The 17,140-nt window shown below is 38.6% G+C and overlaps 1 protein-coding gene across 4 annotated transcripts in view; it reads right to left on the bottom strand.

Moving 5' to 3' along the window:
• The window catches only part of kcnq1.2 (potassium voltage-gated channel, KQT-like subfamily, member 1.2), a 185,288-nt gene extending 168,211 nt beyond the window's left edge, over nucleotides 1-17,077 (bottom strand). For 3 of the 4 annotated variants that reach the window (XM_067590335.1, XM_067590338.1, XM_067590337.1), the window contains exons 1-2: nucleotides 16,666-17,077; nucleotides 12,394-13,064 (exon numbers count right to left, since the gene is read on the bottom strand). In XM_067590335.1, the coding sequence (XP_067446436.1) occupies nucleotides 12,394-12,875 (482 nt within the window). In that variant the 5' untranslated portion in view covers nucleotides 12,876-13,064; nucleotides 16,666-17,077. Of the gene's footprint in view, nucleotides 1-12,393; nucleotides 13,065-15,177; nucleotides 15,431-16,665 lie in introns of those variants that run through there. The other variant, XM_067590336.1, reaches the window with a different exon arrangement.
• Nucleotides 17,078-17,140: the final 63 nt, after the last annotated feature.

The raw sequence follows: 17,140 nt of genomic DNA, 5'->3' as shown, positions 1-17,140 counted from the left end.
AAAATCTGATTACAAAATGTGTTCACCATCCCCTTAAACTCCTCAGTGTACTCTCAATTCGGTATTTAATTCTAAGCATTCAATTCTAGGAAAAACTAATATTTTTTAAAAACTATAATTCCCTAGAGCCGCACTACACAGCTTGATACAAATCATAACCACAGTTGAAGTTTTTCCGGTTTAGGGTTGTAAATAGGGTTGTAAAAAGATATATCTACAGAGGGAAACTTGACAGTCACATGACGTGGACGCAGACCAATAAAAGAGAACAGGCCAAAAAAAACATAGGCATTGTACAATTTTAGAGCCATTACTGTGAAACTAATATGTTTTGCTTTTTGACCAACGAAGCTATTACACATTTTCATATGAGACTGGGTTGCATAAATACAAGGCTCCAAAAGCAGTCCTTTTCTTCAATTTAAATTTTTGATTTCAAGTGACTGAGAAGTCAAGAAATGAAGGATAATATTACTTAACTTGACTCAATGGCTTTTGTGTACATCAGCAGGATATTCAGTTTAAGAAGTATTGTTTTCAGTGTTATTATCTTATCTATCTGCAGCTTCATCATCAAACCAATCTCTTCTGTTTTACATGTTAAAACATTTTTGGTGTAGTTTACATCACAAATATCTATTGTTAATGTCTGTTTACAGCCCTTTCTGAATTCTTTGGATTTTGGGTCTTTTCTACCAAATCAAACTGTAGAACCATATGAAGTAACTAGTCAATTCAAGGGCTTCAACTAACAAATATTTTCAATATTAATCAGCTATTAATTAATCAACTAATCATTGCAGCTCTATTCATTTCCTCATAATACTGTAAGTATCTCTGACTAAATTGTTGAATACTACTGGCACCTGAAAAACCTCCTGCTCAGGTATGAAAATAAAATTCTCAAGAAATCTCGAAATCTGCCACAGTATACTTATAGACAAGTCACAAAAGTGAACTGTAATATGTAGATAATTACCACTATGACTTGACTGTACCATAGCAATATTGCCTGTCCTACATTCACTGTGGAGATCTGTGTAGCATCCGGCCTATGAAAATGAGGATATGTATTATAACACTGTTGCCAGGCTCTCATGCAGAGGCATTACCAGCCTCTTCGAAAGGAAAGACCAAACAAAGAGGGCAGGTAAAGTCAACTCAAAACCCATTTCCTTTGTGTTAAACTGAGATAATCTTATTGGGATAAGCATAAATATGATGTCATAGTCATGCAGGTCATTGACGAGGTCATGCAATCTACATGTTTTCCTTAAACGCATGAGACTATAACATTTGTTTTGCTTTGAAAGGATGATACAGTGCTGGGATTCCACATACAGTACTACCAGCAGGATAAATATCAAAACACACTGGACAAGCCATCCAGCACATGGCTGTAACCAATTTTGGCTTTAAGGCAATTCGTTAGAAAAGCATTAAAATATTATGAAATAAAACTCAAAATGCCTCAAGATCATCATAACATTTTTTCCAACTTTCATAGGCTTGAAAGGGGCAAAATGCATTTTTCAAGCAAGTTTATAAGGATGAAGCAAAACATGGAACCACACATGTAGGCAATACCTGTAAATGTATGCAGTCTTCATACATGCATATTGGGCATGTCCTATGCCCGGCCTATTCAACGGGTGGTCTGCGGGTCACATCCAGCCCAGAAGCAACTTCCAAGTGGTCCAAGTGAGCTTGAATTAAATAGGCTATTTTAATAGCAATTTTAGTATTTCAATTGTAATATTGTTTTATAAAAATTATTTGTTAATAGCCATGTTATTGTGCAGCCTACATAGTTACAGCACTGCGACCATGGTCTAAAATCTGTAATCCAGGAAACAAATCCAGCTGAGAAACATATTCCGCCTGTCACTACAGGAAGTGGGTCTGCCATCTTGGACAGCTAGGTACGGCAACACCACTTGACCAAACCATATACACCCGCCAGACTAAATTGCACCCCACACTCAATTGTACGTCTACTTAAACTGCTTGTTTTTGCCACGGAAAGGCTCAGATTGTTATTATAAGTGTCTGACAACAGTGTATTTTTCTTTGCCTTTCACTTGATCCATTCTGTTCGTTTTTGTGTCTCACCAAATCTCGCTCAAGGAGAAGAGTTGAGTTGTTGCAGGAAGACAACGGTGGAAACGTGAGTCAGAGTTGGAGAGAGGAGTGCTGGGAATGACAGCGAGCAGAGCTTCTTTGTGTTAAAAAACAGGGTCACATTGATTCAATTTCAGTGACATTTCTCAGGTGTACCACACCTCTAAAGTGCCGCTGTTGGTTAAAAGCTTTTGCTCATGCTGGGAATCACAGCAGGCTGTCCAAACCTTCCTGCCACAAAATATCCACACTAACATTCCTCTCTCAAAACACTACAAGACATCATACAAAATATTGTAGGAAACCATTAAAAGAAAGTTGTGATATTTTCCTGACACAGAACTATTCAGCTGTTAGACATCTAAACTGTTGAGCTGAAATGAGGTTCATTCTTGGTGTAGGAGACAGCAGCTTAAGAAAAAAAAACTATAATGTATTTTAATGTAACCATTAAAATGTAATTTAACTAAATTGATGTGAATCAGGGGCAAAAACAAAAAAGGTGGGTGACATCTATAGCTCATACATACTGAGAATTAAGATCATCAGAATGAGAAATTGAAATTACCTTTTTATATCCAAGTCAGTAAGAGTAACCACTACTAAATTGGAGTTTATTAGACTGGTTCACAATATGTGCTGTTCTTCAAAATAGCAGGAAGTCAGTGCATTAAAACATGCCAAGAAAACTCCCATACTTGAAGTTATAATGGCTTTGAGTTTACCAACAATGTCTCTTGACCGACAAAAAAGCCCCCAAGATTAAAGAAAACATTACAGCACACACACAGCCCTGATGAAGTCCACTCCCAAAAACTTGACTGCAGTTTAATTTAAGTGCTGTATTTTTGCTAGGCTGGATACACCTAGTAGCTAAACTGAATTGAAAAACTGAGAAAACTGAGTTAGCATTTTCCTCACGTCAATTTATTTTTAATTTATTTATATAGCACCAAATCACAACAGAAGTTATCTCAAGGCACGATGCTCAATGTCATACGCTAAAGCTTACTGCATTGCCGGCCCAGGGAGGTGCTGGGGACAGGGCTGGGTCACTCATAGCCATTAGCCAACCTTATTTTGCCAGGCCAAAACCCCTGGGATCTGATTAAAACAAAACAGCTGGGGCTTTAGCGAGTATTATTGACTGCAGATCCGTCCAGATTCACTAAAATAAGTACAATGTTGAGCCACACCAAACCCTCTACTCAATCAACTGTGAAACTAAGTCAGGCTTAGAAAACATTACCTACATGTAAATAACGACAGAGGGGACGACGTGGTCTCAAAGGTTTGGGTGATACAAATGGGAAATGTTCATACTTACAGATTCATGCATGCGCATTAATAACACACTTTATACAATATGCCCACACCACAGACTGGATTACACACACACACACACACACACACACACACACACCCTACCAGTTGAAAACTCTGTGTGTTAAAGGATGGGTTCACAATTTTTCAAGTCTGTCTTAAAACAATAGTCAGGTACGCAAATGAACATTGAAATAGGGTTTTCGTGCCATAATAATTCCTTCTATTTATACTGGCTATTAGAAGATCCCTTCATAATGCATGTACAATGTAAGTGATAGGGGCCAAAATCCACAGTCCTCCATCTGTGCAAAAATGTATTTAAGTTTTTCTGAAGCTAATAAGAAAGCTTCAGCCGTCCAAATTAGTCAAATCAGGCACATATCTTTCCCTCTTTTTGTCACAGTTCAACAGGGAAACACTATCTGAGGAAACACAAAGAGGGAACTTTATGCTAAAAGACTGTAGATGTAGCAGATATTCACTTGATATGACTAACTCAGACTGCTGAAGCCTCATATAAGCTTCAGATAAACTTTTATCCACACTTTGGATTTTGGCCACCATCACTTACATTGAAAGTACATTTGAGGGGGATCTTTTAATCGCCAGTATGAACAGGAGGGATGATAACAGTGAAGAAAACTTCTTTCAATGTTCAAATGCACACCTGACTGTTGTTTTAAGACTGAAAAAAGACTGAGTGCAAGTAAAAGAAACATAATGCTATACAAACATAATGCTATGCTATAAATATAAAGACATTTAAGATTTTTTGTGTCAGTCGACAGGTAGCACACATTGGGTAATAAAAGGTGAAAATACTCCATTTTAGTATTTACAGTAGTTTGAATTAATGGCAAGCAAATTTCAAGTTTAGGAAGTTGTGGCCAGCAAATGTTTAGGATTAATAAACAATGTAATTAATTGAATCAATCAGTCTCCAGATGCCGTCCTTTAAACATTGCTGCAAGTCTGCCATTCTGTCTTTCAGATCTATTATTACATAACCCACCTCTTCCCCATCACCACCATGACCTCCATGATATCCAGAGAGACTCGTCCAAATGTTTCCATCAACCATCTTCTGGCTCCACTCCACCAGCACCAGTGTCTAGACTCTAGGGGGATCCTGTCCTATCTCCTGTCTTCATAGGGGCCTTTATGAAGATGCTTCACATCGATTCTCAAAAATCTTTGTCTCTAATGTCAATAAATGTCATAATACACTTCCAACTGATCTCTCCTTATTGAACTGTATCACCCATGTTTCTACAGCATATTTATCTTTATCATAAACTGATTCTTTCATCAGTTTTCCAGAAAAGTTAAAACAGGTTCCTGGGGTTTTGTCCATATCTATGCTAAAATGGGCACTAATGTACTGGTACGTAAAATTTGAACACCCGGTGATATCAACCAAAAAACATTATTTTGTTAGCATTCGGCAACAACATATGCAATGAGTCTTAGCCGCTGATCAAATTAACCTATGCTGTTGGTGTCATTACTGTTGCTGTTCATAATGCATTTCATAAGCTCCACCTCTGCCCCAGCATCCACCCATATGCTCTGATTCTAAGTCCATTATTGTCACACCACAATCTCCACATGTTTGGTGTATGCTTTTGGGAACGGACGAGGTCAGAGCCAAGTGTAAGTTGAGTGAGTTGGCTGCCTGACCTCCCATATTGTTTACATAAAAAATAGAAATTGTTTTTTTCTGTTTCTTGGATTTAAACACCTCACTCTTCTAAGACTGGCTCTTCAACATGACACGAAGAAAGGATTTGTGACCTAAACAAGCACAAACTAGAACACAGGAGCACGCCAATTGCCCTGGCCATCATTGCATGGTCAAAGACAGAGCAGCCCTCCAAAACCCTCTTTACTTAACCCCCCCCCCCCCCCCCCCCCCCCCCATCCCATCCATGGAAGAGCTTAGGGTGGATTACACCACATCAGCCACCAGCCACAAACATGGATATTCCATCCTGGCTTAGTTATCATCTTGTCCACCATATACTTGGAAAATAGATGTAAATCTCCTTACAGGTTCGAGGGCAAGATGAATGAAAAAAGCAAATGTTGGGAGGGGTATCACACAATAGTGAATGGTAATTCATTACCATTAACTTCAACATGTATAAGTTAGATTCAGCGTTAGCAACAAGAAAAGCTGTGCATTACTAAAAAGTGTATTACTATCCGCTTATAAATTACATTCAGTTGTAGATTTAACTGTCATTGTTAGGTATTAGAATATAATTATTGTAGGTGCTACTTTGTAAGTTTAAACACCTGTGCTAACAGCAACACAGCACAGGGCACAAGTAGCAATGCTAAGGCTTATAATCCATACACTCAATGTTTACCTGAGGGTATAAATTACATGCTTGGGAGTCAAATAGTTATGTTAGAGAGGATTTGTGGAAAAATGCTGTACATTCTATGTCTTAAATGCTTCACTAAAGTGTTGAGCTGGTTAGGTATGGGTTAATTTATACCTTTTGGCGGGCTGATAAGTAATGAGTCTTTGCAGTTTTTTATGGCATAAAAAGAGTTGATAGGCAAACCATTGGTGGGAAGACATTTAAATAAATAAAGGTATTCCTTTGACTCTACATTTGAATTGAACATCTTGACAATAAATTGTACACAGCACATGCTGTTTTTCTATAGTGCACCACACAATAGAGTTCAATGGATCCAGTCAGGAAAATAAGGGATATTAATCATTCAGTGTCTTTAAAATACATAGGAACAAGTCTGTTCGCTTAGCTTGAAAGCTAAAGTGGGAGAGCTGGCAAATACACTAGTGGGTACATTTTATGCACATTAACAGTGAAAGTGAAACAAGTGAAACAAGTGAAATTTTTTTTTTAAATCACAGGACAGTTTTACTCCTTAAGTTGCTAGCTAGTCTTTAAAAGGGAACATAATTTATTTTAATGCTGCTCTGTCACTTTTTCGAATGTTGGACATGTCATTCAGAGGCCAAAGTCTTCAACTTCAAAAGCAATAGCATTAAAGATATTTCAATGAGCACATAACTTGCTACTGAGAAATGGAAGTGACCCATACAGTACACTTGATTCATAAGTAATCTCTTGTAAGCAGATATCCAGCAAGGTTTCCTTTCTGCCCTTTCCACATTGATGGATGGTAAAGCCTGGAGGCTGAGGATACACTATAGTCATTTTAATAATCTGTCCAGATATAAAAACACACAACAGAACCAAGTATTCCAGATAATATCTGACCAGCTGTATTTTCATGAGGATAAACAGGTGCAATGCTTCTCCACTGCTAACTGGTTGTGCTGTAATGATGTTATTGTCAAAATGACCTTTCATATTTAAAAATAATAATAGTAATCGTTATAGATAATGAAAAGACAAATGACTTTTATCAATAGTGAGTAGACTAAGCTCTCCTTCTCCTACTGCTTCAGCTCAAACAATTTTATCTCAACTGCATTTACTTCTGTATTGCAATATGTTTTAAGAAACTGAACTGTTTAGAGTTTGTGGATGAGAGGACCAAGAGGTTGGTTGTAATCTGCGTGCAGACTGAGAAGGGCATTTAGGAATCATGAGGACATACATGTTTATTCCATTTGGTTATGTAAAAGACTCGGAGGGAGTGGCCCAAACGTGAAGGGGATCATTGCTCCAGGTTGTCTCTGTGCTGGTGAGTCTGCAAGCCATTGCATAAGACTCTTTTAGGACACATGTCCACGTATGCTGTCTCGAGTCCAAGGGATTTTTACCCACTTTGACTACTCTGTCATCATTAGCGTGGCATGCGCGTGTATGTCTGTGTTCCTGTCTGTCTACTCTAGGATTAGACAAATTTGTCATAACATTTTGTTAAATATCATATAAATTAATCGTTCAATGTTTTCAAAGAATGATGCCTCCTGGCAATTTCTACATAAAGCCTGCAAAACCTGAAACTGTGACTGCTTAAATTTCATTAATTTTTAATTCATTTTTTGTAACTGAAGCCTTCATCAAATAATAATAATGTTTTTATAAAGCACTTATCTGCAAAGACATAAATAAAGGAAAAGAAAAAATGAAATATGAGAGGCTAAATATGCCCCTTCAGCCAAACAATGAGAGTTGTCACCATGCCAATCTTTATCTGTTTGGATTTCAAATGAGCTTTTCAAAAGAGTTCACGCAACTTTACTCAACACTGGAGCCTCTCTCTCTCTCTCTCTCTCTTTCTCTCCCTTGGCTGTCTTTGCCTTATTTCCAGACATTTTGGATCTGGATCTTAATCCTCCAGGAGATTCTGCCTCACATCTTGTCTATTCTTCCTCTGTGTGAATGGTGTGCTTGAGTTTCTGTACACAACATCTATTGTATGCCAGTCCATCCTGGAAGAGGGATCCTTCCTCTGTTGCTCTTCATGAGGTTACTTCCCTTTTTTTTTTTTTACCCCCGTTAAAAGTCTTTTGGGGGGGGTTTCCAGATCTGAATTGAGGAAGGATAACAGGTGTTGTATGTGAACAGAATGTAATATTTATGAATTGTGATACTAATAAATAAAATTGACTTGCCTTCTACTAAAAACTTTTTGGATCTATACCGTCTGTCAGGAACAGATATTGGTCAAAATGTTACAGAGAAGGCCCATATCTATGTTTGTCAATCAATACACACAGATTCAATGCACATAAAGTATGTGTATATTGTAAATGCATCGATCTGTGTCAAATGTCTAACCTTTAGTTACCCTATTATGATACCTGTTGACTGGACAGATGTTCTGAAACAGCCAGATGGGAGTGTTGATGAGTGCATTTCAGATTTATATATAAGCCTGTATGATCCAATATGTTTGTGTATTTCCCTTCACTGTATTGTGCAATCCCACCACATTAGCACATCTGTGTCATGTGTGTGTGTGTGTGTGTTTGGATAGATGTTTGCCTGCACCTGCACGTGAGCATGTACTGTGTTTGCGTGTGCTGCATTGCTGGCAGTTGTGGAAATGTTGCTGATCCTGGCTTCAGGATGATAAGGGGGCAGTGATGAATTAAGCAACCACCTGCGCATGTGTGTGTGTGTGTGTTGTTTGTGTGTGTGTGTGTGTGTGTGTGAGCAGGCCTATTAGAGCAGACCTATTAGGGCTGTCATGAGTGCTGCATACGGCCCTTTGTGCATCCCTTCTCCCCCTGCCAATCTCTAAAGAGGCCAGGAGAATAGATGGCCACCAGCGATAGCCATCGACAAGTAAGAGTTACTTAAAGGAGTGTCAGCGGGGATCAGTCAGAAGGGTTTAATATTAAATGAAGGACAGGCTCGGGTTCTCTCTCCTCTGTGAAGGGAGAACATTAGAGCCTCAATTACTGCTGGGAGAGATTATCATCAATGCAGGGCACACAAAACACACAAACATACAGTAAAGGAGAGAATCTCCCCGGTGTTTCCATCCATCTTTGACTGACAAAGGGAATATTTTAATGAGACAGACAAATTCTACCTCTCTTCAGGCACAATTTCACACAGACAGAACTGGAAAGTGCAGTAATAGGCGCACCTGCTATTTGTAATGGCTTAACATTAGGCCAAGACTATGTTTAAATGATTGGGTAATTTGAAGGCAACTGAGCTTAAGTACTGTAGAGGGGGATAAATATGTTTGGATGATGGATGATTTGGGAGGAACAGGACTCAGAGGTTGAAAACATTAAGCTTGTTGCCAGAAGCATAGGAGGTCGAAAAACTGTAATCCTGGTTATTTTCTGGCCAGAGCTGCCAAACTGCTGAGTCATGACCCAAAAGTGAGATGCTGCTTCAAATGCTGTGAACAAGTAGGCGGAAACAGTAACGACCATGTGCTAAATGGTGCTCAAAGTAACCCCCTCTTTCCATTACAGTATTTCTTGGAAACGATACACTGATGATTTACTTTTAGTAGTTCACCCTTAACTGTAATTTTTGAGAAAATAAATTTTCAACGCATGACAATAAAAGACGTACTATTTTACTCCTCTTAACAGACAAAAGCAGAAGTTCATGCATAAATAAGTCTGTGTCAAAATATGTTGTTTTTAAATGCGCTCTTTAAATAAAGTGACTTCACTTGACCGTGCAATGCAAAAGCAAACAGGATGAAAAAGTGTCACACTGCTCTTTTACAGTCATACCTACATATGTAAGCCTTTTTCTTATCATGGCATGAAACTAATGACCCATATAAAGCACAACTCAAAAATGAAGTTTAAACATTTACCTTTACTGATGGTAACAATTATGAATGAAGCAGTCTGTCCCTTATGAACCTGCATTATACAGCTTGTTCCGTAATTACTTATACAATAATGAATAGTCAACTACTGTGAAAAAAACAGTGGAAACTTACTACTACTACTACTTACTACTACTACGGTCTAGTGGCTAATGTGATGTTATTTATACAGCTGAACTGTCTTCTGTGTTGGTTTGTTGTTTCATCCATAGTGTTGCTTTCACTTCAGACTGCTCACCATGTGACCTTGATGAAGGTCAATTGACCAAATGTGTTGGGAGTCATTTGACCCTCAGGACACAAATATACAGCATCTGTACTCTGGTTTATCTGTGCTGCGTGCAGGTTTACTTAGACGCAACATGGTTTATATACTGTCTGCCTTTCAGCCAATTAATGATCTAATGAAATATTATTCGCTGTGACCATATAGATGCAGTATGACACTAGATAAAGCATAAAAACACAGAACTCTGTAGCATCAACCAAAAATGGGGAGTCCTTATGAAGCTTGCTTTTTCTGAGGGAAATTTTATTTTATTTGACTCAATGTGTAAGTCATGAAAATAATGTGTCAGTTGAATGTAAACACAGTTTAGAGGAAGCCTTTCAATTCAACTTTATCATTCATATTTTCATCTAATCTGATCTAAATCCATGGGCTCAAAGCTTAATGTGACATCTGGGACTGAATTGTGGGATACTTCAGAGAAGATAGGAGATTCTTTTGTGGCATGGTCAGAGGGTATTCTTGGTCAAATTAATTTGTAAGAGTTTTATTTTTTGGAAAAAGTTAAGCCCAATGCCACAGAGCACTTTTGGCGACGCTGCGAATTGTTTGGCACAGACAAACATACTGTAAATGTTGTTTAGAGTTTTTTTTCTTTCTCTTTCCATCATCATCCTGTTCATCCCACACATCCATTTGGAAGATTTGTAAACATACTGTGATAAAACTGTTCTTTTACACTTTGAATCTACTGTACTAAAACAGATTTAAATGAAAGTCTAAACCAGCACCGGATAGATTTAACAAGGATTAGAGATACTTTTGCTTTGCCCTGTGTTTCCCCTAGGTTGACTCCTTTGTGGTGGTGAAAGCGGCTTCTGGGGGGGGTTGGGTGGGTGCACACATTTCTCCGTTCTCCGTTTCTCTGTTAAGCGTTATCAGGTTAGGCTAACCCATTGTTGTTAACTTCAGAGCTAACCCCCCCGACACACTGGAGTCTGTACTGTACATTTACTGCCAGATTCACAACTCACTGCTAACCTTTTCCTCTGCTCCACTCACATTCACGTCACTTTTCTGCCCACTCGTACTCATTCAACCGCTCACTCGATACGCACACACACACTACGCACTGCCCTATACATTAAAAGAAGCTACACTAACAAGAGTTTCCCCAGCAACGACAGAAAGGATATTTGGCATTAAAAACATTTTTTGGCCTGGCGGGGGTTCTCGTTGGGCGGGCCTGTACAATTATAGGGGAAACACTGTTGATATTATCATTTTGATATCACAAACTATCAGCTATTAACTATTAGCCACAAATAAATTTGTATGATACAATTAATAAGATTTCTATGTTTTAACCATTTCAGATTATTTGAGAAACTTAATTTAAAGTTCTAATGCTACATCTTTTATTTACTTACCAGGATATTACAGTAGAATGGGGTCAAATGAAACTTGCAAATTACTATAATATTTTGCTAATGTAGATGTATATATATGTATAAAATATTCCACAACTTGATGAACAGGTGGTAAGAATAGTTCGAAATCCAAATTCAGCAGCTGGCTCTCTTTCAAACTTACTAAACACTAAGCTAACTAAACTACACATTACAACACTCCAGCGTCATCACAGTCTGAGCAGTTTAACACCAATAAAGGAGAGACAGTGCTCCTGAGTTGTAAAAATGATTTATATAAGCTGTGTTTTAACTGTAGGTCACAGTGTGCTCCTCTGGCAGGTCATGTTAGCAGCATCTAGGAGGCACATCCCATGTTTCATGCATGAGGTTCCTGATTTGTTGTCAGTTAAGATAGAACAGAATAGACGAAGCTCATCAGGGCCAGAGGTGTGGTTGACCAGATTACACTGACCTGCTTCTGGTGGGCTATCTTAAAACAACCGCAGACAGCAGGCAGGCCACAGACACCACTCCTTTTGTTACTGGGAACCAGAACCTAATACTGGAAGGAGCAGCACTAGATGTAATTAACGAGAGAGGGACTGGAGACACCGAGGGACTGGTGACTGAAGACTAACCAAGAGACACTGCACAGACCTGCAGCTCGAAGTTGTCTGCTTACTGAATTTTACACAGCTTTTAGCACTGATATCAAAGTTTCTTACACTCAATTTGCGTAATAATGTCTCATTGTGGTTGGGTGTATTAAGTCAACCAAAGTTTGTAGATTAAAGAAACGTCTCGATAAAGTTTTTGTTTCTGTTTTTACTTCATACTTCTTTTTGCATTGTGTCCGGGGACCTTGTTTTATCTTGGTGCTCCTACTTATATTTCTTTTTACAACTCAGCCTTTTGAGCCTATTACATGCTTGTCAGCCTCTGTGATCATCTTTAAGTACGTCTTGCTCATTCTCCACTGCTGCCAAACTGACCTGTAGTATGTACTGAAAACAGTATCAGTATCGCACCCAGAGAGGTACTCACACGAGGAAGTGGTAGAGGAAGCATTTCAGTCCAGCAGGTCTCTCTAGGAAGTTGTAAACATTCCCCTGCATGCTAGTCTTCATGTAAGGGTGGCGGAATTCTTTTTGATGATGCAGCCAGCTCGAACGAGGGAGAGGTGGTGGGACAGAGGTGACAGAGGGCTGGCTGTGCAGCGCTGGGTCTTTTTTGTCCGCTGGGGGACAGCAGGGGATGCCTGATCCATTATTCACCGCTGTGGGGTCCAGTTCCAGTGAAACAGGAGAGTAGTGGCTTCTGTCAGCTGTAGGAGCCTGCGGGGCAGCAGTTGTAGTAGTGGTGGGGGCTGCAGGGTCAGCATCCAAGTCCTGGTCCAGGCTGAGGCTGAGGCTCGTACTGGCGTATCCATTGGGGCCACATCTCATGAAGGAGCTCCCCAGACTACTGCCATAGTCACGTTGCATGTGGCACGTCATGTGAAAGGAGCGTGTCCGTCTTTCCCCCATGTTTCCCCGCAGGATAGTCTAGTTCAAAAAGGGACAAGGGGTCCTTGAAAGTCCTGTGAAGTCCTGGAAGTTGTGGCCAATGTTCAGGTTAAAAGGAAGAGCACAGAAGAGTGGGCGGGCTAGGTAAGCATGGCTAGCTACCTGCTGCAAACAAGAGCTCTTGCTGCCGGTCTGCATGTGTGTCCATACCTGCAGTGGAAGAAGTGACATGAGTCATGGAGATAGTATGACTGAAAGTAAGCCTTGCCCTCTACTGGATGGGATCTTGTTATTTTAGTCATGAAAAATACAAGACTTGGAATGAAAGCACTCAGCATTTCCAGATACATTTTCATAGTGTTTTAATGTGTTTTTGATACCAGTTCGATGAGGGTTGATGCATAATATATTCAAGTGTTACTTGAAGTGATGAGCTATCTGTAGCAGAAAACTGAAAATTTAATGATTTACAGCTACAATTAAATAAACATCTGCTGCGGTAACAGCAAATTATATTCTTATTACTAAAGGTGGTTCCCTTCAGCATGTTACTTTTGAACTGTAGCCCAGATCAGAGACCTGGTTGTTCTCAGGTCATTTCTGCCGCTTAGGGCTTTTCATTGTGTAACCGTCTTAATTCCTACTTCAAGATGTAGCTATAGAGTCTGTAGCAGGATTGGTTATCCAATGTTTTGACACTACAGAGAGAAGGGAAGAAAAGAGAGGGAATTACCATTTGTGAGTAAGGAATTACAGTGGCATTTCTACATGTCTAACTTTTACAAATGGTCATAGACTATTACACTATGACTTGTGACCTGTGAACATAATAAAAACGTGACAGGCACGTAACATTTCCAGCATAGAATCATACATGAGTGAATGTGGCAGCTACAGGTCAGCACGCAAGTCCGTTCCCGCCAGCTCTCTCTGAGCCTTTTCTACTGTAAGAACAGTATCAGGTTGCATTGTCCCTGATGGATGTCAAAACTATGTCTAGTTTCGCATCCGGGATGGTAAAACAAATGCACAACGCTCTGCTAACACTTAGAGAGAATAATCCGGTATATTTACCAACAAACAACAAATCGTAAGCCACAGTGTGACCTTCCCTTACAGTTAAATAGAAAGCATCAAATCAAAGAAGCTTAATCAGTGTGCAACAAGAAAAAAAATGTGAGTGATTAAAGCCATGCATATTTGCAGCTATATGAATGATTGCAGCTCCTCAAGCTTTTTCCCTGGTGTTTTTCTTTAAAGGGAGATCAAGGTTTAAGTCAAGCACATTATTTAAGAATTGCATCCTAATTTAAGTGTAAACAAAAAGATATTTCAAGCACTGTAACCAATGCATGTTAATATTATGAGCCCAAATAGTCAAAACCTCTGCTACTTAAAGAGCTGCCTTTGAAAAATAAGGTTTAATAAGGTGAGTCCAGACAATTAACAGCCATTACTGAGGTTGATAAAATAAATCTATACCAATAATAATAAGAAGATGCACAGTAGACACTAGGAAGCAGACTGGTTATGAAGCAAATTGTGCAAAATAAGGTGCACATCAGGGCTTTTAATATTGTGTTAAATATTGATTCATTATGTCTTCAAATGGCATCGAACCTGTAACTCAATCTGGTTATCATGACAACTTCACAATAACCTTTTTCCATCCACCATGTCCAAGCCACTTTCACTCCTTGAGGACTTATGTACAATTAATTAGTGGATCAAAGGTAAGTGTTGTGTGGAGGGGGGATAGATAGTCGGATGTTACCTAAAGGGATCGGAAAATGTGTCTTGGGACAAGTGAGGTAGACTAATTGAAGGCAGCCACCCCAGTCCACGTCTGTCTTCAACTATAGATGACCTGATGACAAGACCCACATGTGCTGCTGTCTCTCTCTAGATAGAGTTTCTACATTTAAAACTATACAGTCATGGGACACACAATGAACTGTCAGACATGCACAGGCTGCTGTGGGACTCTACAGTTACAGAGTATTGGGTGACTTTCCGTTAAACTGAACCGACTCTGGCGTTGGACTTGTAACACACATTAAATAAAAGCATGTGGGTTAAATTGAGTCCAGAAATTATAATTTTTTAATTAAAATCCTACTTTTCCTCTTTTTATCTGCTTAACTAACCTCCTGAAAGCATCTCAAAGACAGCACAGGTTGAAATCTGTTTAATGAAGCTGCAAAATCCAGCAAACGCTAAGTCAATATTTGCATCAATTAATGCTACATGTCACTGTTCACCACTGAGCCCTACAAGAATTAAACAGCAACAAATTATATCAAACTAAAGTGTCATATCTTACCTTCAAACCCCAAAACACGCATCAAGTTGTTATCGGCGGCGAATAGTGTTTTAAATATTCCTAAAGCCAGGCAACAAGTTCGGCTTTTTCGTTTTTTATATATTAAAAGGCCAGATAAAAGTACAAATTAATTAAATTACACTGATAATAAATTACCTCCCAGCGCTCAAAGACATAGGTAAAATTGAAATTACAGTGAAAGCACAAGTCTCCAATCCGCTGCTGCCCGCAGGACTCACTTCTCCCTTTGATGTGCATCGCAGCCTGAGCATAGACGAATGCTGCGTTCACTGAAGTCGGAAATATTGCAATTATAACATGAGCGGACAACAAAATGGTACTCTGGGAATCTTTTATTATTACCATGAGGCAAATATACCGTATGTCAGCAAAAACTTCATTATATATATAACATGTATCAGGGTAATTATTTGTGATTGCTTTGACACATCTGCAAATATGTGATACTAAGTGGATAACTATTATTGATAACTGGCTGTCAAAAATTGTAAAAATAAATAAATAAATAAAAATAAATAAATACGTTGTTTTTGCATTAGAAACTACTCTATTTTCCAAGCTACATTAAGAAATTTCTTATCATTTAATTGTACATTAAGTGTAAGATGACAGCAGTCACTCATTTAGATGAACAAGAATCATCAGCCAATTCTGGCGCTTTAAGGAGCTTTTTTGGTCTCATTTACTTTTTATAGTTGAATCAACCATTTATCACCCTACTGGCATTGAGAGCATTTTAAAAAAAAGCTCTGAAAAACCCACTGTACAGTGGTTGGTGAAGATAGTGAAGCATCTTCCATACTTTAAACCTTGATTTTTATTTATGTATTTATTTATTAATTTATTTATTTTAAATCAGGAGTTGGACACAATGTCTAACAGAATCACAACTGTAAATACACACCAATGTTGCTCCGTGTCTGCTGGCTCAAAATGAACAAATGCAGCTTAAATAATGCATATTGTTGCATGTTTCTATTTTCATTAGTTCCTCTTTCTTGATAAAGTTACTGAAATAGCATTGCAAAAACAAATTGCTTCATATTTGGTTGGCAAATTATTTACCACAATATTTATGGTATATAATGGTGATTAATCACCACCAACATTTACTTGCCCAGAGAGAATCTTCTTACTGTTACACATAGCCTAACTCTGTTGACAACTGATTTCTAAAACAACAGTGGTTCTGTGGTTATTCTGTGGTGCCCATATGGCTATGTCCAATTTGGTAGTGACTCCCCACTAAACATGGATTTATGTGTTTGTTTTGTAACAGCATGAACACAAAGTATTGAAAATGTTTTCCATTAGAAGGGAGAATAACTTGCTAAAGCTGTATTTTAATGTACTCAGAAGAGTTTCCCCACCCCAAGCAATTTTAACCCAACCTGAAACCACCTAGCTTGTTTTTGTAAAAGACCACTAACCACAACACAAACAAGACAAACTTTTCTGCAAACTTACCCTGCATCCCCAGGAACTTATCTTTTTATGCCATTTTTACTTAATTTAACTCTCGCCTCTCTTTCTAATCTAAGTAAACTCTTTACGTTAATCAACACGCTGTTGTTGTAGTAAAAACATAAATACACCTCACAAATGTTAAGTGAGTTCAAACCGGTTCTAGCTTATGACACTATCGTGGGCGTGTGTTTAAGGACTTGCTACCTGGGAAACTTGACTTTATGAGGACATTTGAATGCATCACGTTTCAAAAAACAGCAGCTGGCGGAGGGCAGCCGCTGGTCACACGTGTGGATAATGTACCCGTGTAAATGCAAATTAAGAAGAGATGTGTTGGCCCTTAATTTCTAACAAAATGTTTTTTACACGCTCCTCTATTAAACTATGAGATTTTATTAAACTACCTGATTGATATCCCCTCACATATAACGCGCTCTGGTTATACCTGTGTTCATCTGTAGGAGGCACTAAACAT

The sequence above is a fragment of the Thunnus thynnus genome, chromosome 5 (genome assembly GCF_963924715.1).
Source record: "Thunnus thynnus chromosome 5, fThuThy2.1, whole genome shotgun sequence".
In the NCBI taxonomy this organism is placed as follows: domain Eukaryota; kingdom Metazoa; phylum Chordata; class Actinopteri; order Scombriformes; family Scombridae; genus Thunnus; species Thunnus thynnus.
Note: the sequence above shows the minus strand (reverse complement) of the source record. Positions and strands in the feature narration are given on the sequence as shown.